Source organism: Poeciliopsis prolifica, unplaced genomic scaffold, assembly GCF_027474105.1.
Source record: "Poeciliopsis prolifica strain line A6 unplaced genomic scaffold, Auburn_PproV2 SCAFFOLD056, whole genome shotgun sequence".
NCBI classification, from domain to species: domain Eukaryota; kingdom Metazoa; phylum Chordata; class Actinopteri; order Cyprinodontiformes; family Poeciliidae; genus Poeciliopsis; species Poeciliopsis prolifica.
This window is the reverse complement of record NW_026562431.1, coordinates 1,457,382-1,477,705: the sequence shown is the minus strand read 5'-3', so window position 1 is coordinate 1,477,705 and position 20,324 is coordinate 1,457,382. Positions and strand designations below refer to the sequence as shown.

The 20,324-nt window shown below is 40.8% G+C and overlaps 2 protein-coding genes across 17 annotated transcripts in view; both read left to right on the top strand.

Moving 5' to 3' along the window:
- Positions 1 to 6,260, top strand: part of dgkh (diacylglycerol kinase, eta) — a 55,958-nt gene extending 49,698 nt beyond the window's left edge. For 5 of the 10 annotated variants that reach the window (XM_055059813.1, XM_055059810.1, XM_055059809.1 and 2 more), the window contains 3 exons: positions 596 to 701; positions 1,925 to 2,055; positions 3,950 to 6,260. In XM_055059813.1, coding sequence (XP_054915788.1) covers positions 596 to 701; positions 1,925 to 2,055; positions 3,950 to 4,036 — 324 coding nt within the window. In that variant the 3' untranslated portion in view covers positions 4,037 to 6,260. Of the gene's footprint in view, positions 1 to 573; positions 702 to 1,924; positions 2,056 to 3,949 lie in introns of all 10 variants that reach the window. The other 5 variants (XM_055059819.1, XM_055059812.1, XM_055059811.1 and 2 more) reach the window with 4 other exon arrangements.
- A 4,369-nt stretch (positions 6,261 to 10,629) lies between these two features.
- akap11 (A kinase (PRKA) anchor protein 11) overlaps positions 10,630 to 20,324 on the top strand; it is a 233,014-nt gene continuing 223,319 nt past the window's right edge. For 2 of the 7 annotated variants that reach the window (XM_055059790.1, XM_055059791.1), the window contains exons 1-5: positions 10,630 to 10,891; positions 18,213 to 18,314; positions 19,711 to 19,821; positions 19,908 to 19,961; positions 20,065 to 20,190. In XM_055059790.1, the coding sequence (XP_054915765.1) occupies positions 18,252 to 18,314; positions 19,711 to 19,821; positions 19,908 to 19,961; positions 20,065 to 20,190 (354 nt within the window). In that variant the 5' untranslated portion in view covers positions 10,630 to 10,891; positions 18,213 to 18,251. Of the gene's footprint in view, positions 10,946 to 10,984; positions 11,158 to 18,096; positions 18,124 to 18,212; positions 18,315 to 18,896; positions 19,103 to 19,710; positions 19,822 to 19,907; positions 19,962 to 20,064; positions 20,191 to 20,324 lie in introns of those variants that run through there. The other 5 variants (XM_055059792.1, XM_055059796.1, XM_055059794.1 and 2 more) reach the window with 5 other exon arrangements.

Sequence of the window (20,324 nt, the reverse complement as noted above, 5' to 3'; positions counted from 1 at the left end):
CTGCATTTCCACTGACCAAATAATTAAAATTGGACTTAAGAAAACAAACATGACATTTTCAAAAAGGCTCCTGTTCATTGATAAAAATGTTTATGCACTTTTTATCAAAATTAGTATGTTTTGTAAAACTGCAATGGAAATACTTTTTCACGTCACACATATCATGTGATCAACAACCAGATATTACTACTGGCAGAAAAAGACGAAGAAAACAGGAAGTGGCAGGAGGTTTTTTTAACAACTTATCACGTGAACAATCTTATTCACGTGTGATTGTGATTGCATTTCTTATTCGACAGAAATAAAGCAATTGCAAAATGTTGGCATTTTTTCGGGATTTTTTCGTTCACATAATATCGTCAAAGTTTTGCTCTCACATTTGTAACGGAAACACAGCTAGTGTATGCTGCAGCCATTGATTGGGAAAAGGCTGCATCGGGCCCCATAAAGGCAATGTTTCACGGTGCATTCCCCCAACCCCACAAAGTGTTACCATGATTTTGATGCTAGTCTTGCTAATGTAGCATTGCTCCAGAGAACAAGAGAGTTGAGTAGCTAAATGAAAGGCTATAGGTTGACTGTGCTTATGTACCAGGACCCCTCTCTGGGTTACGGCAAGAGGAACAGTCGCAGCAGCGTGTTCCGCATAGTGCCCAAGTTCAAGAAGGAGAAGGCCGCCAAGAAGACGAGCCCTCAGTCAGGTAGGGGCGCTCGCACTGTCACCTCTCTGAGCAGATACACGTCCCTACAGTTGCTCAGGAAGGGTCAAAGGTCAATTAGCCCCGAAGCATAACGTGGTGTTTTGGAGGTTGCGTTGCTTCCTTTAGATAAGGATGTGCATGAAGTCGACACGTAGAGGTGGAAATGCTTGGTGTCGGCGTGTGGTTGAGGTATTAACATCCCAAACCATCAACCTGCACCCCTTCCCCTTCATTCATTCTCCCGTCCGGGTTTGTGGAAGAGCGGAGGTGATCCGGTTGTAGCTTCTCAGGCTGGATCTGTTGTCCAGACGGATAGGGGGGAGGGTCTTCCTGTCACCGCAGGCTGAACTTCCTGCAGACCACTCAGGCTTCTGCCTCCTCTCTCCTCCTCCGTTTTCTGTGTCTGAACCCCAGTTGATGCTAAGCCTGTCGCAATAATTGATGAATCAGTTTATCCCATGATGAATTAAAAAACATTTGCATTTGTTCTCTTTTCTCTCTCTCTTTCTACCAAACACTGGATGACTGAAGTCTTTGGTCTCAATTTGTCCCTTTTTTAATAAAAAAAATAAAAAATCAGTTCAGTTTGCAAAGACTTGTGCGTCCATTTTGTTTGTTCTTTTCAGGTGTTGTAATTTCTTTTATTTTGATTATTTAAAATGTCTTCCAGTTCCACTGTTAAATGTTTGTTAGCAGGTGAACTTGCATTATTATGGCATTATGACTATATTACTTGAAAATGGCCTCAAGACAACAATATTATCATTTATCACAATAATTACTGGGACAATTTGTTATTGTGACAGGCCTAGTTGAAGCATGACTCCCTCCTTCACCTGCACTCAGCCCAAACCTTTACCTGAACAGAATGCATCCTTCTTACCACCTATCAGCCTCTTCATCCTTTCCCTGCCAAACAGCCGCCACTGCATTTCTCTCCATCCTTCCTCTTTTCCTCACCTGTAATTTATCAGTTTGTGCCCATCTATGAGCTTTTCTGTGTGCCTGTGTGGGTGTGTGTGCGTGTGTGTGTGTGCATGAGTGTGTGCTTGTTTGTGACACCATCTCCATACGTGCTTGTGTGAGAAAGATCCTGGGTGAAATGAGTCAGAGATTCAGGTGAAGTGGTACCTGTGAGGCGCTCTGAGCCCCTCTCTGCTCTGCTTTGTGTGCGTGTGTGTTTGTGCGTGCGCGGGTGCGTGTGTGGGTGTGTGTGTGAGTAGTGGAGAGGTGGGGCACAGAGGAGGTGGGCGTCTGGCTGGAACAGCTGAGTCTCGGGGAGTACAGAGACACCTTCATACGGCACGACATCCGAGGCTCAGAGCTGCTGCACCTGGAGAGGAGGGACCTAAAGGTAATTACACACACACACATTGGTGTTTACAACTCATAATGAGTCCAACAATCAGCTCTTCCTGTCTCCTGTTGGTGTGCTGCTTCTCTATGGCTCTGTGGCCTGTTTCATGTCTCCCTGCTGCATCGCTCTGCTTGGCTTCCACTGTCTGATGTTGCTCGGTGATAAGACCTGCTAACCCACTAACACCGTGTTTACTGACCAGGAGGGAAGCAGAAGACACTGGGGGGGTGGGAGGGGATTCGAGCCTAGCTTGAGCGACTTGTTGAAGACCACAATCTGATGACCTGTGATGTTTAAAGGGGCAGTATTGTGTAAAATCATCGTTTTTGAGCTTCACATCATGTTATAATGTCTTTTGCTCCTCAACAACATACCTGGCGTGTTGCCTTGACTCTTTCATGGATGTCTGAGAAATCCTTCGTGGCAACAATTCAGCTGTGCAAAACGCCTGGTTGGTTCAAGCACCGCTTTCGTGCTCCTCCTAAAACACAAAGAGGTTTCATCACGTCAAATTTAGCATGAACCAATTATGTAAGGGTGTTCTGTTAAGTATCTGACAGCCAGATGACTGTTTTTTTACTTTTGACCAATTTATATTTTTGCTTAATTATCGGTTTGTTGTGTTTTAGGCCTCTGTTAAATGACTAATTGTAATTGCTTCACTGCACTGAATGAAAAATGTCTTATAGGATTTTTGTTTTTGCTCTACTTCTGTTTAAATTCTTTAGTGTACAAACTAAATTTTTTTGTAATATTATTTTGTGTATAAAGCACTAAATTTCTCTCTTCTAAAGGGGCCTTTAGTCTGGTGTGTGATCAGTCCTGCTCGAAAAACCTTTAAAAATATCAAAAAACAAAATAATGCTTTCAGTTTGGATAAAAATGGGAGGAAAGAGATTATTTCATATCCAAATGTTAAAAGATTAAAATACCTGTGCTAATGAATAAATCCCTGCAATTATTCTTTACTGGTTTTCAGAAAACCAGTAAAGAAGCAAAACCAGCACCAGGACTGAAACCCAATCAATTATCCTCATGTCACGGTTAACTTTTCCTTTTTAGGGAAGTTGGTTTTGTTTCTGAGAAATAATAAACCGATGTTTATTGTTTCTCATGTTCATTGTTTTAAACTGATGCTGATACACACTATGAGGGTTTATGTACTGTATATCCAAGTAAAAAAAAAAGTCAAGTTAAAAATGTACAAACATTCTTTCTTTAAATGTCCTGGATTGGACAATTGTGAGTCTAGAAACATTGGAATGTTCTATTCAAAATTGACTGGGGATCAAGAAAAGCACTCGCTTCTAGGTTGTACCTTCTAGTTCATGAAATGTGTCAATAGCTGCGTTTCCTTTATGAATGTACACATAACTTTGCCCATGTTCCGCTAATGTCAAAAAAACACAATTTCAAAATTCTGGTGTTTTTATTAAATAAGAAACGTAATCAAAATCACACGCAAATCGGTTTGTTCACGCAATAAGTCATTAAGAAACATGCTTACCACTTCCTGTCTTTGTCTTTTCTGCCAGTGGTAACATCCGGCTGTTGGTCATGTGACTCGTGTGATGCAAGAAAGTTGTTTCCACTGCACTTTTATGAAAACTGAAAATTTTGATGCAGATGAAAAACCACCACATCCAATCGCAAAAGCATTTTGCATGTTTCCATTGAGCAAATTTTTGGAATTCCTATTTTTCAATTTTACGGTCCATGGAAACGCGGTCATTGTTGCAGAGCAGATCTTCCTTTGTTCAATAGCTCTAGTGTTTTGTAACTTTACACACAATAGGAAATAGGAACCATAGAAATCCCTAACAGCTCCTCATACTATCTTGTGTTTGGTCACAGTGCTTGACTTCTGTTTTGTCTCCTTGTTGGATCTCAGGATCTGGGGATATCGAAAGTGGGTCATATGAAGAGAATCCTCCAGGGAACTAAGGAGCTGGCCAAGGTCTCCATGATCGACCTTTAACCTGGGAGCAATAACTGCCAGAGAGGGGGAAGCCACACATTCCCCCCTAACGTGGGAGTTTGGGAGCACCGTAGGCAGAGAGAAAGAGAGAGAGACAGGAGACAGGTATTCAAGTCAAGCCGGCTTTAACCGCTCCTCCATGAGCGCCTTTGTGACGGTGCGGACGGGACTAGGATGTGCTAGTGTGCCTATGTGCGCGTATGTGTGTGTGTTCGTGATGCGGTGCCAACATGACAGTCCAGAAAGCTGAGAAAAGTTCAAGATGGAAGTCAAGAATCTTCATAACAACACCAACAAAAAAGCCATTTCAAAGTTAATAACCACTCAAGCACACTATCAGGTATGCAAGAATCCATATTAATAACTAGTTGTCTGATGAACTAGTAGCATAAATAAGACTTCCATGAGTTTGGGGTTTTCGTTTAGTTGGAGTTGAGCGAGAAACTGCAGATGAATCTTGAGCATTAAAGCAACCATCAGGATTCTGCCGAAGCAGAAAAACAAACATCTCCATCTGCCGTCGGGATGCGGTCGCATGCTACGCTTGCTAAACTTTTTAGTATCTTTAACTGCATGATTAGTGTCTTGATTTATTGGTGTGCAAGATAACACTTGAAGTTTTACATGTCTTATTAAGTATTACGATGCCATTTGTTACTACTGAAACCAAGGTGGTGTGCTTTTCTTCTTTTTTTTCCTCTCTTGCTCAATTTAATTTATTTTTGCTAGCATGACTATGACGTGTCAAAGTTTTCTGTCAAGTGCCATACTTTCGGTCATTTGTTGTAAAACTTGCTTTACGGCGGTCATCATAGGAAGATGAAAGACGAGGTAGGAATTGGTGGAGTTGTGCATGGATGTGAAAACAGAACCAAAGTGAATGTTGGAGGAAAACCTGATGATTTTGTTTCCAGGAACTGCGAGGGGTCTCACTTCCGCTCAGAATGGGACTAACAATTTTAAGGAGACGCTGCTGGTCAGGGGCCAGACAAATATATTATAGGGTTGTTTTTTTTTGTTTGTTTGTTTTTTGTTGTTTTTTTTAGGAATATCTAAAAGGCACTTTTAACATCTTGCTTTATGCAAATGTACATCCTCATATCATTACATAGATTAAAAACAACAACAACAAAAAATCACCTCAACTTTGTATCTTTTGGCAGTTTTAACTAATGCAAGATAGCAATTAGGTAACCAGTTTTGAATATGTAACGAAGCAGTTTATCTTCCATTACCACATTGATAGAAACTTTTTCCTGTTAGTTTCTTTAAGATCGATGGCATTACAGGGTATATTTCTAGATGTGATGCTAGGTTTGTACATACTTATGCACTGTACATATGGTAAACAAGTGGATGCAAACAATGTTTCAAAGTGTTGTAGCCTTATGCATTTTGTAGTTTTGCTGACTTGGCATGCATTCGTGAAGAACTCCCCCTTTTGGACAAAGTGTATTACTGATTTTGTTCTGCTCTCTTGTACATGTTCTATTCTAATGATGCTGCAATATCTGATCTCTTGTTTTGTTTCTCTCTCTTAAATTTTGCAAAATAATCTCTATCTGTGGGGGTGGGGAAACATCTAAAACTTGTGTTTTTATTTATGTTTTTTTTTTTTGTTGTTGTTTCTATATTTTGTTAGTCTGTGAGAATTTGTAAAGTTTGACCCCACAGCTGTTTCTTACATGCTCCAGACTTCTTCCAGTGGTTGATTTGTTTGTAGATTTGCTCCTTTGTGCTTCCAAGATGATGCTCTTATAAGACTGTCTGTGAATGGGTTGACTAGGCAGACGTGACTGTTGTGTTAACGTATCATATTTGTGTGTGCATTTGTGTGCACAGACAATTAGTAGCCTGACATGCAAGAAGCTGTATAAGTTCAGCTGCAAAACAATCCTTATGTTTAGCTTTTTTTTTGGCTTTTCTTTCAAAAGACAAATTAATATTAGATTTGCACATTCAAATGTATTCGTCCCTTCATTTCAGCCCGATAAGACATTATGAAAGAAAAGAGGAACACAGACCATAAAGCTTGTTTCATTTCTTCCAATTCTGAAACTGACATTTAATAATTCAGGCTAAGGAATAATAGTTGGTTAATTTTAGCTTTGCAGTAGCTGCAATTCCATGACAAATGTGTGCAAAACTTTGTTGGTATTTCGCTGAGTCGCAGTTGTAGTGTTTCCACTAAATAAGACACACAATTAAATTGCCACGTGAATAAGATTGTTCGCGCCGGGAGTCATTAAAAAACATTCTGCGCCATCATCCTCCTATCACTTCCTGTCATCTTCTTTGTCATTTCCACCAGTAGTAACATCTGGTTGTTGATCATGTGATGTGAAAGAAGTGTTTCCATTGCAGTTTCATGAAATGCAATAATTTCAATAGGCAGAGTAACCACCTCATCAAAAACTTTTTTTTTTTTGAAAAACTTGAGTTTTTTTTTTATTCAAAAATGTAGCGTTCCCTTTAATTAAATTTAGTTTTGCTATCCCAATTTGCGCAACGATATGATCAATGGAAACGTAGTTAGTGTAGCCCTTTCAGTTGATATTACACTTTCAGTGTTTTACAGTGAAATTCATACCACTTGGTGCCACAACCTTCAATGTACTTCATATGGTGAGTTGACAGCAAAGGATGCATGGCTTTCAGTTGTTTCTGATAAGTGTGGCATGCATTACTATCTTGCCTTCTTGAGTCAATTTTCATGGAGAACCCAAAGACTCAAAATCTTACAAATTCTTCTTATCAAAACCACTCAAATGCTGTCAAACTGGATGGAGAAAATTTTTTAAACCCCCAATTTTTAAATCTTGGACTTAGATGTGGACTTTTGCTAGGCCATTTTAATTCATGGGTTGACTAAGATCTAAGCCTTGTCACCTTGGATGTGTCTTCTGACAAAGTCTCACCTCTCAAGACTTTTGCAGTCTTCGATCCATCTTTTCATCAACTATGACTAGTTTCTCTCCATGATGCTGCCATCACAATATTTCTCTATGGGTTGGTGTTTTCAATATTGTTAGTTTTCAATAAATATATGCCAAACAGCTCTGAGCAGAGTTTGTTAGTTTTTACTCTGTAGGAAATTGGTTGCATGCTATTTTATTTAGAGGCATCAGACTAAAAAGGGGTGAGTAGAAATGCATGCAGCACTTTCTAAATTGTTGTCCATGTAAAAAACTGCTTTGCACTCTGCAGTTATGAGCGTTGGTTCGCCACATAAAATCTTATCAAAAGGCATTGAAGTTTGTGGCAGACATGCAATTAATCATGTAAAAATCTAAACAGTACAAATTGTTTTGCAAAATACTTTCTGCATTTAACGTAGGTTCAAAACAAAACAAATTGGTTTCTGTCTTGAGGGACCGCACGCCCCCCAAAACGTGACTGAATGCATCATCTTGTGTTATCTGTACCATCCCTCAAGGGGGCGATCTAACACACATCAACTCCCAATGCAGGCAGCTGAAGCTCGACAGTTTCTTACAGCAACAATCAGTTCGGTTGACTGTGGAGCTTCTTTGAAGACATAAATATGTATGTTATTTTCTTATCATGCTGCCAAAGATATTTGTTTTATGAGAACTGATGTCCCATTGCAGTGCTAGTTCTTGATAAGCGATCGCTTACAGCCTCTCTGAAAAACTTCGTCTTCGTTTTAGACCAGAGAGTTCTCCTCTTTCCTGTTTAACAGTGGAAGTCAGTCACCACTGTCCTCCCATGATGGGTTTCCCACTGGTCTGTAAATAATGCTGCAAACTGCCTGGTTTTTACCAAACCAACTGAACCCACGCGGATCTGTAAAAGACAAATGAACATGTCGTCTTTTTTTTTTTTTTTTTTGTGTGTGTGTGTGTGTGTGTGTGATTGCGTGTGTGTGTGTATGCGTGTATGCGTGTGTGTGTGTGTTTTTAAGTAACGAGAGAAAAGAAAAGTGAGTTTCATTTGTTTACATTATGTTTACAATGGCACAGGTTTCCTTTGTAAGACTATATATGTAGCTACAGACAATATTTGCATATTTATTGCCTAAGGTTTAATGATATAACGTGTATTGTGTTTTCACAGTTGGAATATAATGTTACAGTTCTCACCTGTATTACTTATCTGGATGATTTTGGTAAAGTAGTTGATCATTTTTATGACTACTATAAGTGACTGTTTTCTGTGCCTTTTTATGGTTAGAATGCATGTTTACCTATTTATTACGATTTGGAGTCACTGAGATGTGTATTTTTGTATTCTGAATAAATAAATGATTCAGCCCTTGTTGTACATTTTATGGTGCCTTGAAACAGGCCACCTGTTCATATCTCTCTTCTTCAATAAAACCAAATACATATGCAGTGTGTTTCTGTCTTTTTTTGGTGTGACTCATGACCAGGACAATAATTAATGTTTTTATATTATTGTTATACAAGTAGAACTATCAGGTTATGCTCGAGATGTTGCAGATATCAGCTGCTTTAAACAGGCAGTCCACTGGACTGTATTCTTATTTTTTTTTAACAAATGTAATCTGACAATTAAAACACAGGTAGATGACACCGTATGGGTTAACAATGCTTCACAAAGTTTTTAAAAGGTATGCTTAAGAAAAAAAACCCAGCTGATCCCTAAATCCAGCCCTTAAGGGCTTCCATCCTGTAATTTTTAGATGCGTCTCTGTTGAAACATACCTGGAGCAAATAGACTACTCATTACCAGCCTATTGCAGAGCTGATTGGATGCTGGTGAGGGAATTCAGACATTTTGGAGCAGAGATGCATCTAAAAGTTGCAGCCCTTAAGGACTGGACTTGGGGACCCCTGAGTTTTGACAATTCAATCGATCAATTTTGACGCCTTTCAGATGTCGACCAATCATTTTCAGTGAAATGGTCTTAGCCCCACCCACTAAAATAATTTGCAAAACTAAAAAACAAAATATTTAGATTATTAGTATAATATAAAAACGATCAGCTTGAGCTTTGCATCATGGTATATTGTTATTCCCTCGACTTACCTGAAGTGTTGCTTTGATTCCCTATTTCATGTTTGAGAAATCATTTAGTCTCGAAAGAACTGATCAGTTGCTGTATGCTGTGGAATCAGAATCATTAGATGAAATCTTTCTTTAGGTCCCACTGTTAGCTCAAGACAGACATGCCTCTTTTTTTATTTGTAATTTCCAAGAAGCTGAAACCCACCATAGAATCTGTTGAAGTTTTAAATAGTTTCAGTGTTGATGTGCAGACGGTAAGCAAAAGTTTCCATAGAATGTGGTTTTGGGAGGGGTGTGAGGACGGGGGAGGGAAACGGGATAGGGTATATTTCCAAGGTAAATTAAAAACAGACTTCATCTCTATGACAATACAACTGGAAACAAGTTTGTAAAGGTAAGCACAGCCTCTGACTATAAAAAAAATGTAAACAAAATGCATGTCAGGACAAAACAAAGCAAAAAAATAAATAAAAATCCTCTGGTGCAAGTAGGTCAAATACATAAAATAACCAGCTACATATTTGCAGTTTAGGTCTCTGTCTTGAGGGTCCTGGTGGCTTCGTTCTCTTGCCTTCTCCATTTCTTGGTAGGTTCTCAGTTGCACCAAGCTTTCATTCTCAAACGATTAATCAGCTCTGTGGGACATGATATCGATCTATAACTGAACATCACTTTAAGCTCCTCCACCTGTGCTACGTTCTTCATGCTGCTGTTTGTTCTCGAGCTCTTCTCAGGTTATCAAAGGACAGCTGGATTTATAATGACCTTTAATCACATACACATTCAATCCAGGCTACACCCTTTTTCAGAATTTTATTTGTAAAAAACAAACAAAAAAAACCTTGCAACTATCCTTTTCTTCTTTATTCCTCTTTCCATTCATGCTCTATCCACTTAACATCACAATAAAATACGTTGACATTTCTGCTTTAAACTAAGTGTGAAGATGTTTTAGGGGTGTGAGTAATTTTGTCAGTCTCTGCACAGAAAGAGTGATTACCAGAGAAAAACCAGAGTGTGGAATTTGGTAGGATTATCCGCTAAATGTGGATGCTTACATCATCACTGTTTGACTTGTGTGCAGTCAGAGTACACGAATTGTCACATACACAAAGTAGCAGAGTAAATGTTGGCTAATTTTGAGACTAAAGTAAAAATGCATCACTGAACACATTTAAATTACCCTGAATGTCTTCGCTATTCTACTTCCCAGCAGCTCGTTTTTGTAATATTTTTTAGTTTACCTCAAAGTTTTAGTTTCATGTATCTTTTTGTTTGTAGTTAAGTCTAGATAGAAAATTTATAAAAAAGGTAAACAAAAAAAGATGCAGCTTTATTCGTTTTTGAGGGGGATTCTAAGTGATTAAATGTATTGCCTCGCTTATTAACCCATGCCGAAGCTGAGTGACGTACACTCACACAAGTTGCCATGTTTCAGTAATTCTACTTTTTTTAAAATATACTGCTCAAATTCTCGACTTTTGATTATTTTGGTCCTAAACAGTGCGACATCTTTTTTTGTATCTGGGTTCTACTTGTGATGCCTGACTTTTGTTTTCATGGGAAGACTATGGAAAGACTGCAATGGGCCGTGGATGTGAAGCTCGGTTCGATGCTGGGATTCATTTCGTTCGGTCCTAAATGAGTGAACGGTGTAAGGGTGCCTTTAGAAAAACAAATTAATTCAAAATTTACATGACAAAATACCGCAGATATTCCAGCCGTAAAGGTGGAATATTGTCATGTGGGTTATGTTGTCACATTGAGGTTGAAAAAAAAAACCCCAAAACAGTCGAATCGTTCCCGGACCGCCCATCGAAGTCAGCGGCTCTGGTCGGCGCTGCTGGAGTCCGACACTGAGAGGTGAGGCGGGCGGGGGGCTTTATAACGCAACACGGACTTGTTTAACATTAACAGGTAATAGCTGCGTGTTGTGGAAAGAGGGTAAACTGAATGCATGTCAATGTCACCGTCGTCTCTGTGACTAGCTAGTCAGAGATGTTAGAGTGACGGAGCGGAGCGGAGCGCGGCCTGCCTGCTTTCTGCTGCTAGCTTCATGATTGACAGCTCGCCTCCTCCCGAGGAGCCTCGCTCTGAAGCGGACTCTTGTCATTTTATATGTACTTCAGGTCTGTTTGAATCTGTATGCGTGTATGTGTGTGTAACGTACGATGCGCTGCCGCTAGCACGCTGGCTAAGGGTTTACGTGCTGTGGCCGTGAGAAGCACCACCACCATCCCCGGTGAGGCTCCTCTGTGGCCTGGCCGGCCGGCTGCCGCTTCCTGACCCGGGAGCAGCAGCAGATATGAGGGCCGGTCCTCCTGCGAACAGCCGGCCTGCTCTGGTGGTAGCTTCCCGTGTAGCCATGTGTCAGTTTTAGTGTCCTGGTCATAATGTGGTGTGGTGTGGTGATAACAGTGTTATCATCTGTGATGAGTATTTCTGACAGACTCCATCCAGCCAATAGTTGCAGTATAATCAGTGTGAACATTCTAGATTTGTTTAATAACAATCACAAATCTCACTGGTGAATGGAAGAAAATCCCTTCCACATATGTATTTCTATTTTGTCAATTAAAAATATATAAATGTTTCAAATTGATCATTTGTTTGGTGGAGTTTCACCGATGATGTTTCTTTGAAACACAGTTTTGCTCATCTTCAGGATCACTACCTCAGGTTATTTCTGTAAACATTGATTCTCTCTTCATATCAAATATTCTCTACACAGAAAAAAAGAAACCCATAAAAAAAAGAGTTCATTTGTTACACCGACTCAAACTAAGTAAATATATTAAGTCTATTAAATTGTTAAACAAACATAAATTAAGTTTGGCAAATTCAGTTACAAATGAACTCCGTTTGATTCATTTTTTATTTCTGCTGAAGAAAAGCATTCCCACAGCATGATGCTACCACCTCCATGTTTTCCTGTGGGTCCACTTAGTCTTTTTCTTCAACATGTTGGGTTTCTGTACACAACTTTTGTCAAATGCCAATTGCTTTTTCTTTTTTTGCCAACCATGTGGTGACACGTTTGCAGTTGCGTCCCACTCTTTCTGTTTTCACCTGATGATTGAACAGTAGCTTGAAGGAAGAGGACAAAGAAATCATGCCATTTTCTCATTAGAATCTGGAGTCTTGTTTTCTTTATGACTCAGGTTGAGTTTGGTGAGATAGCCGTCAAAATGGCTGAAGGTTGCAGAGAGGGCATAAACAGACCTTACTGAAGAGGAAGAAGAAGAAGGAATTGTATCTCTAGGGAGTAAATTACAAAATACATATGTGGATCTAATCTGAGACTTCATCCTTCTTAAATTCCAGCAGACTTCCAGCTGTTTTTAGACCGAGCCGACTGGGTTTTGCCTGAGTAAAAAAAAGACAAGTCCCTTGAGCCTCTAAGTGTTTTCTGTAGCTCCATGTAACATCTGCTTGTTAAGTAGGGCAGCTAATCGAGTTGAAGTGGACAGAGAGGAATTTAGTGTCTTCATCCTAAAAGTCTCAGAATCGTTTAAGAAATAATGTTAAGTCCGTAAGTCAAATCAGTTTCCTGTAATTTCATTGTTTAGCAACTAGCACGCAACAAAACAAACAGATTTATCAGTGCTCTTCACAAAATTAAAGCTTACAAGTCTCTGAGGGAGCAAACTTGCTTTAATATGTCATTATCAAAATATGATTAAAAATCATCTCAAAACAACAATATTATCGTTTATTGCAATAATTACTGGGACAGTTTATTGTCCAGCAATAAACTGTCATTTTAGTAACTCAAAACAGCTGATGGTAGATTTGTTCTTATTTTCAGACATCCAGTAGCTCCTGGGTGTCACCCTGTCAGCAGCCACCGGCCTTTATTTAAGCCACGTTGAGAGCAGACGTGACGTCGCCCTTCGAAAGTGTGGAACCACTTTAAAACAGAGATCCTTTATTATTTCAGAATGAAACATTTTCCTTTGGCCTGCTGCTGTTGAAAGTAAAGCATGACTTTGTTCAAACTTTGTATAATGGGATACAAAACAACTAAAACAAACAGCAAAAGTAGAAAATGGTGAAGGTTTGAAGTCTGGCTTTTTGTTGCAACAACTTGAATGAAATGTAAAATATAGGTTTCTCTTTCTTGATCAGTGACATGCTTTGAAGTGAGATGAGATGCTAATAAGCATCTCACTGATACCGAAAATAGTCACCTTTGAGTCTTCCTCCGTTAGGAACCGCTTCTACACAGAAGAGTGTTGTGGTCTGTGCGGCCAACTAGTGCTAATGAATGGTCTTTGATCAGGACACGATCAGACTGTCAAGTTCCCGACTGATCAATCACTGACCACCACAGTAGGAGTATTTGTGATTCACGATTACAACAATGATGTTGCTAAGAGATGAAAAAAAATGCCCTTCAATATTTCAGTCTGGAGGTCATTTGACCTTGATTCTGTGTTGTCTGTTCAGCCATTCTGTTGCAGACTTGCTGCCGTGTTTGGGATTGTTGTTCTGGTGACGACCCAGTTTGGGCAAAGCTTCATTTGTCTGACAGACAGCCTCACCGTTAACCACAGAATGCTTTGATATACAAAGGACATTGCACTTCCAGGCCAAGCAAAATGTTGCCTCCTGATTTTAACTGCACAAATAAATCTGAGCTTCCTGTTGGACAGTTAGTGCCTGGACAGCTGTTTTCCAGCTGGCAACAAGTTATTTAACCCGAGCTGATGTAACGAGGAACTTCTCATTTCTCAAACAACCGTGCTGAAAGGCGCATCCTGTGGTTGTGGAAAAGACATTGGTCTGTTTGAGAAGGATCAGATCGTTGGCATCAAGCTGAGAAAACATCTGGAGATGCAGAAACAAACATTGGGTTGAGAACCGTCCAGCGACTTATTAAACACTGGAGGGAAAGTGGAAAACCATCATGTTTGAGCAAGAAATGTGGTCAGAAAAGAACCCTGAATGATCATGATCGCTGATCTCTGAATTATTTGGTCACGTAAAATTACAGAAAAACATAAGAAAACCAATAATCATTGAGGCTAACCGGAGGAAAAGATTGGACTCTACAGTGATGGAAGGTCATGTGATGTGGTGAGTCCAGATTGACCTCCTTCCAGAGTGATTGGCGCATTAGGTTAAGAAGAGAGGTAGTTGAAGTGGTGCTCTTCTCATGCCATTGAGTGCTTTGTTTTTTTTATTATCGCCAAACCTGGTTTTTCATAACTTTGTAAGAAGCAAAACATAGAACAACATAGATTTGACCTGTACTTACATTATAGTCAAACAACTCTTCCTTTGGTCCCATCTATCCAAAGGACATTGTTCAAGTCTTGCAAACCTAAGTCATGGTGCCAGGTTCCTTTTAGAGAAGCTTTTTCCCAAATAAGTCATATTTCTTTGTCCCTTTTCAAATGTTCCTGTCATGATTTTAAGCTTTTAAGAAGCTAGCAGAAGCCTGAAGAGTCAGAGTTGGTGATCTTGGGTTTTTCTCAACGTCTCCAAGCTTTTGGATAGTCTGTCCTGGACTTGAACTTGAGCTGAGAAGACCCGGCTGCAGCCTTAAATGTTTCCCACTTGTAAATGTTGGTTTTCATATTGTTTAGAAATGTCCCAGTGACCTATCCCAGATCAATTGGCAAAACTAATTCTTTTTTTGCAGTCATTGCCGTTTGATTTTCTGTCTCAGTGTTCTGTTAAACTCACCGTTATACACCAGTGCGGCAAACTGCTACTGCTTCTTTATGTATAAATCACTTTTAAACAACAACAACTGTGACAAAATGCTGACATGAACATTAATATTATGGACCATCTGGACAGCGGGGAAACAATTGACAACAGACAGGAAGGGGCCTAGGATTGGGCCCTGTGGAGCCCCATGAAGCAGAGGATTCAAAACCAGCATATTTACAGACATGGTTCTGTCTGACTGATGTGACCTGAACCATTTTAAAGCGGTACCACGAAAACCCAGTTGGTTCTGTGAAACAAGATGATGAGATAATACCGCCTACTGTTACTCAGACAATCAAATGCACTTGATCAACACAGACGTTTCTTGCGAGAGCACTGGCTCGACTCGATTGCTCTTTTGGTTTCCAGGAAAGGAAAGAAGTTCTGACCGACTTCCAGTTTCCTCCGTTCACCTGCCCATGGACACCTGCGCTTCATTACCCTCCAGTTTTTGTCCTCGGCCATCTGCAAGGGGGTTTCCTTGTGCTCCCACTCGTCTCCCTTGACCTCTGTTTATCTGTTCTTCCGGCCACCCACGTTAAGAACTTGACCCACTTAAGCCTCCTGACCAAACCGGGCTTCAGACCACACAGTTTCTGCTTATAGCAGGTGGTTGTTTTCTTTAGTTTTTTGTTTGACGTCTGAGGTGATCAGCTGAGTGAGATCTGCTGAGCTTTCGTAGATTTTGGTTGATGCAATGATGACTTTTTCTGAACTCGTGGTCTCAGAGGTTTGCATTGGTCGTAACATTTCTGGACGTTCCCTCCTGCAGGCTTAAGAGATGGGAGCAGTTGGACCCAGCCAGGTTTTTACCCAGTGCGTGGTCTGAACACCTGTTGCAGTGTATTCTGTGAAGATCGTACATTGTGACCGTGGGAGGCGTCTTTGCATTTTAACACAATACTACACCAAAGAATGTAAATTAAGAAAAAGCCGAACAAAGAACAAAAAGTAACATCTGATTATCACTATTATGGAAACAGGTCCACCCAGAAGTTACATTGTGATCAGATATTGTGACCACAATGTAACTTCCACTGGGTCACAAAACAGTTTTTGGAAGTTGTCTATGGTTTTTCAACCGAATTACGACTACTGAATTCAAAATTGGCATCCATTTTACTCAGTCAGGTCAGGTTTTATTCTAATTTGGTTTAGAAAAATCTCATCTTCTGACTAAATTGATTACATTTTTGTGACATTGTAAATTAATTTTGGTAATATTTCTCACTCAAAAAAAGGTTTCAGGAAATAGAAAAAGAGTTTTGTAACAGAGTGTATTAAGTGAATGTTCCAAATTTCTATTTCTGTAAATTGAATTATAAACACTGATAAGGGTGTAAATTGAGCATTATGTCTTCATGGTGTAAAATCCTCCATCTCTTTTCTGTCCTGATGGAATCTCTCCTCATGTGAGAACAAGTCCTGCATTTTGATGCTTATGTTGCTCCATAGCTCAAAAGTCGACCTGATAGAGCAAAACAATGTGATTTTTTTAATCACATCAAATTTACACAAATAGTTTTTTTAAAAACCCAGACAATTTTTTGTCTGTTGACTAGTGTTATAGTAAAATACTAAACTTTACTACTCTACTATCAAGTACTAAATGATTTTATATCATCAGTTTTTTGGACATAAGCTTTCTCAATATTTTTTTGTGTGTGGTTTTGGGCAGCGCAATAGAGAAAAACAGCCTTACATGGGACTGGTTTCGGGAACTGACGGTCTGATGGGACACCCCTCCTCCTCACTTCCTCGCTGTCAGGTGTGCTCTTCCGGAGTGTTGTGCTCAACCTGGTGCCTCAGACATAATTGTGCCGTCTGCCCTTGTGACTGAACCAAGACGCTGTAGATAGCTGGGGTCGGGCCCCCGGGTGTTTCTGTTGAGGCCCCAGTAAGAAGCCCGGAGGTCCTGGACGACCAGAGGAAGATGAGGACATTCGTTCCTCCCCAGCCGGCTCTTCAGGACACGGGAGGCGGACTCAGGCGGACCACCTGCCCGCATCTTGACTCAGCTGTATCTGCTCTGGGTCGCACCTCAAAGGCAGCGGCTTAGATTTCATGGGAAACTTCTCCTTCTTGTACACTGTAAATATTTTGCCTCCTCTACTGGCACTCCAGCGCTGCTCAGCGAGCGTGTTTCTGCTTACTCAAGACACACACAGAAGCGCCTCTTGTTTTCTTTGTGCGCCGTTTGATCGTCGCGGCGGGTCACGCCGCTTTCCAGGCTTCATTGAAGTGCGGCCCGGGGTAACTTCTCAGCCGCCACGACGAGTCCAGACCGGTTTTTAAAAGCTCCGTTCGTGAGGTAAACCCGGGTTAGCTGTGTTATCCCGCAGGATTGAGCTCATCGGCACACAGGTGCAGCGGATTAAAGTGGGGGCTTAAAAGTTTTCACACACCTTGAAGCGATGTTTCACAGTTCGCCACAAACTATGCAGGACACACAAAAGGATGAGGTCACGGCTGAAGTGTTTTCTGGCCCCACAGAACACTGCGTGTTTTAAAACCACACACCACCCTGAAAAATCATTCCCATAAAAACATGGTAGTGGCAGCATCATGATGTGGGGGTCTAAAGCCTGGACAAGGTAGTTGGTCATAGGAGATGTCCTGGAAGAAAGAGGCTACAAAAGACTGGGTGATAAAATTGATATTATTGATTAATGGAATTTTTGGTTTTTGAAGATTTGATATATTTTGGGGTGGAAGCTGGATTTTATATTTTTTTAATCAATTTACTCCTTGAGTTTCCACAGTTAAAAATAATGTCACCAAACACAATGTGTGTTCCAACCAAATGTTATCTATTTCTTTCTTGCTTTGAATCCAGGTCAGTGCTTCAAACAAATATTTGATTTTTAACAACGAGAACATAGTTATAATATCACAAGAACACAGCGCTAATGTCCAGAATCACGTCATGATATTAAATGATTAATGTCGTAATTTTACGAGAACTGCAACAGAAGAAATAACAAAATTTTTAAAGATTATAAATATTGAGCATCTTGTGATGTTTTACTTTTGTTTAACAGATAATAAAAATGCTCTTAGCATGACATCATTACTTGCTATCAAATGACTGCAAAAATCTGTCTGTTTTGAAGAAAAGAACTACAATGAGTCGTGTCACATTTTGACAAAGTTAGGAGTTTTTTCTCACTTAAAGAACTTTTTTCTTGTAATTTCAAGACATTTTTCAAGACAAGGAGTGTGAATGAATGTGCAAGTCACTGTCATTCCCTCCTGTTTGTGACTCAAGCACTTTTCCACTGTGGAATTCAGAAGTTTTGAATTCCACAGTGAAAGTTTGATGTTCCCATTTGGCTGTGGTGGTTGTGGTGAAGGAGCACGTTAGAGTTCAAAAGGTTCACCTTTTGTTTTTTCTTGTGTGCCAAAATAGGAGGGAATATTTTTGGAAGTTGGGCGGCTGAGTCCCTCCTCTTTCTGTTTCCAGGTGAGCCCACCGTCGGAGCGCCAGCGCCTCTCCGTCGCCATGGATGCTGGTGTTCGTGTCAGAGGAGGCCCGATCAGGTCCAGGGCGTCCGTACGGAGAGAGGTTTGTCTGCCAGGACGTGAAACGTTGTCTGAGTGCTTTGATACAGGAATGCTCACATTGAAGAGGCCCAATTAGATCAGTTCACAATACAGGAGGTCCAGAGCCGTGTGTGGATGAGTCAGTGGTTCTAGCCAGAAGGCGGGACATACAGTTTCTGTTGTTATTCTTCTTGATATGGTTTCTTCCAGTTGTGAAGTATTTGCTGGCAGAACTGATATTTGGACATCTATTGTTGCGAGAGATGCAGGAATATGAAAATTTGGGCAGATATTACTATTGTTGTTTTGGCTGATATCTGATATTTTCAGATATTCTACATGTTTCACTATTGTTTCAACACCTTTAGGGGAAAAAAACCAACCAGAAACAGACGGCAACAAGATAAAATAAATAAAATAATCGGTTGTTCATATCAGCCCCATTTTATTTATCGGATAGATACTGATAAGTTTAAAAAAAAAAGACTGACATCAGCCGATACCAATGTGAGCGCCGATATATCATGCATCCCTACACAATGCGTTACCAGGGTTACCATGGTTACCATGGTGGCATTGCCAACGGTTAATCGCAGGACTATTTCATTTCTTAGACGTCTTTATTGCGTTCTGCGACTTAAGGCGGTCGAGGCTTTCTCTAACAACCTAACAAATCCTTGCTAACTAGATTGCTAGATTTCTGCATTTAACGTAAACAGGAAAAAAAAAAAAAAAACGTATTGCCACATAACTGGACCACATTTGTTTTCACCACTGGCTCACTTCTGTTGCCAGCCCATACAAGGCTAGGTGAGTTCAAAAACAAAATAAACTTTAAAGATACGCGCTGTGGGGGTTATTGTGATTCTTAGTTATAGCAACTCTCCCCTATATTTACAGTATTTTTTTTTTGTTCTGTTTTTTTTGGGGGGTCATAAATTTCATTCAAGGTGGCATTTAAAATGTCTTAAAAGGTTTAAATTTGACTTGCATATATCCTGATAATAGGTTAGAAAATTGCACATTGCAGTTCCTGTGCAAAATTGCTCACATTGATATTTTTATGATGACTTTGAGTTGATATGTTGTGTAGCTGTAGCTAAAGTCTGACCACAACCAGTCTTTAAAAAGCCTCCCAGCAGGACAGAACCTGCGTTCCGTGCCTGATTGTGATTTAGCTTTTTATTTGTGCAGTTGTTCTCTGTAGGAATGCAGTGGGCAGACTGCTGGGGGGGGGAAACTAGCTTCCAGAGTCGGTTGTGATGAAGCAGAGTTTCTTGGACATGTCAAACGATGTGCGTCCTGCTGCCCGTTTTTAGTGTCATTCTGTCAGGCAGCCGGCCACGGTAAATAAATCCAGAAAGTGCAGTCGGTCCTCAGCCCTCACCGTGTGTGTGTGTGTGTGTGTGTGTTTACAGACGGTGCGTGACTCCGGAGCCCAGTCTGCGAAGAGCCTCTTCAGGAGCAGAAAGGAACTGTGCGGCATCGGCATGGAGCTGCCAGCCAGAAACGCCACGAGACTCTCTGAGGTTTGCTCTGCCCGGCCGCACCAATGAGGCTCAGTCGCATCCATGCATGGGTAATGTAACGCTGACCGTGAGCTGTGTCCTTTCAGATTCACTTCGTGTGTCTGCCTGGACAATGCGAAGGGGAGGATTCCACCCAGCAGGTCGGGCACCGCCCCACAGCTGCCGTGCTTGTCCGTTTGATCTCGTCGTTCAGTCTTACGGGTTTTGATTCTGTCTTGTTGTTTGTTTGTTTATTTCACCCAGACTCTATCGTCCCTGCCCGCGGCGCTGTGCGAGCTGCTCAGGTCTGTTCACGCGCACAGCTTGAAAAGCGACGAGGTCCTGCTGCTCAAAGACTCCCGCAGGCTGGCGGAGCACAGAGACGTTCAGGTAGCCGCTGGCGCCGCGTGTCGGGAGGTTATCTGCTGAGTCAGCAGGATGAGGAAGGCAGAAACGAGCTGGGGAAGTGAGGAGAGCGCAGACAGGAAGTGAGAAAACGGCAGTTTGGCTGTTAAACTTCTCTG